The sequence below is a fragment of the Myotis davidii genome, unplaced genomic scaffold, assembly GCF_000327345.1.
Source record: "Myotis davidii unplaced genomic scaffold, ASM32734v1 scaffold551, whole genome shotgun sequence".
NCBI classification, from domain to species: domain Eukaryota; kingdom Metazoa; phylum Chordata; class Mammalia; order Chiroptera; family Vespertilionidae; genus Myotis; species Myotis davidii.
The window spans coordinates 1,887-2,501 of NW_006283788.1; the positions used below are offsets into that span (position 1 = coordinate 1,887).

The 615-nt window shown below is 64.2% G+C and overlaps 1 protein-coding gene across 1 annotated transcript in view; it reads left to right on the top strand.

The window, feature by feature from the left end:
• Positions 1 to 11: 11 nt before the first annotated feature.
• The window catches only part of LOC102753910 (tyrosine-protein phosphatase 13-like), a gene marked incomplete at both ends in the record, with an annotated part of 5,551 nt that continues 4,947 nt past the window's right edge, over positions 12 to 615 (top strand). The window contains one exon of the mRNA XM_015566905.1: positions 12 to 158. Within this exon, the coding sequence (XP_015422391.1) occupies positions 12 to 158 (147 nt within the window). The remainder of the gene's footprint in view (positions 159 to 615) is intronic.

Consider the following 615-nt stretch of genomic DNA (forward strand, 5'->3'; position numbering starts at 1 on the left):
AGGGCTGACCACTGACGCCTTCCCCTCGGCAGGAAAAGTGTCACCAGTACTGGCCGGCCGAGCGCTCCGCCCGCTACCAGTACTTTGTGGTGGACCCAATGGCGGAGTACAACATGCCACAGTACATCCTGCGGGAATTCAAGGTCACGGACGCCCGGGTGAGTGCGGGATGGGTGGGCGGCAGGGACCAGACCCAGGCTGAGCTCACTGTTTCCCTGTTGGTCTGGAGACGGCGTCCCAGGTGGGGGTAGAAGCAAAGGCCCCGGACAGGAGTCAGCCCGGGGGCGGGAGGAAAAGTGAGCTGACCAATCGCTTCTGTCTCCAGGTGGGCGGAAGAGGACCGTGCCCCTGTGCTGACCCCATTGTGTCCCCATTTGAGTCTGTGGTACCCGCTCACTAGGGAGCACAGCCCAGGGGGTCATGTGAAAGGGAGTGAGGGGTGTCCCCCGGAAGCAGCAGCCTGTGGAGAGTGTGAGGGGCTGGGAGCCGGGTGGGGGATCGGCTATAGCTGGGGCTCGGGTGGAAACGGGCTGTGGATGGGAAAGGCTGGTGAACCACGGGGCTCGGTGCGGGGAGTTGGCACCACCCGGCAGGGAGAAATGACAAGGCAGAGGG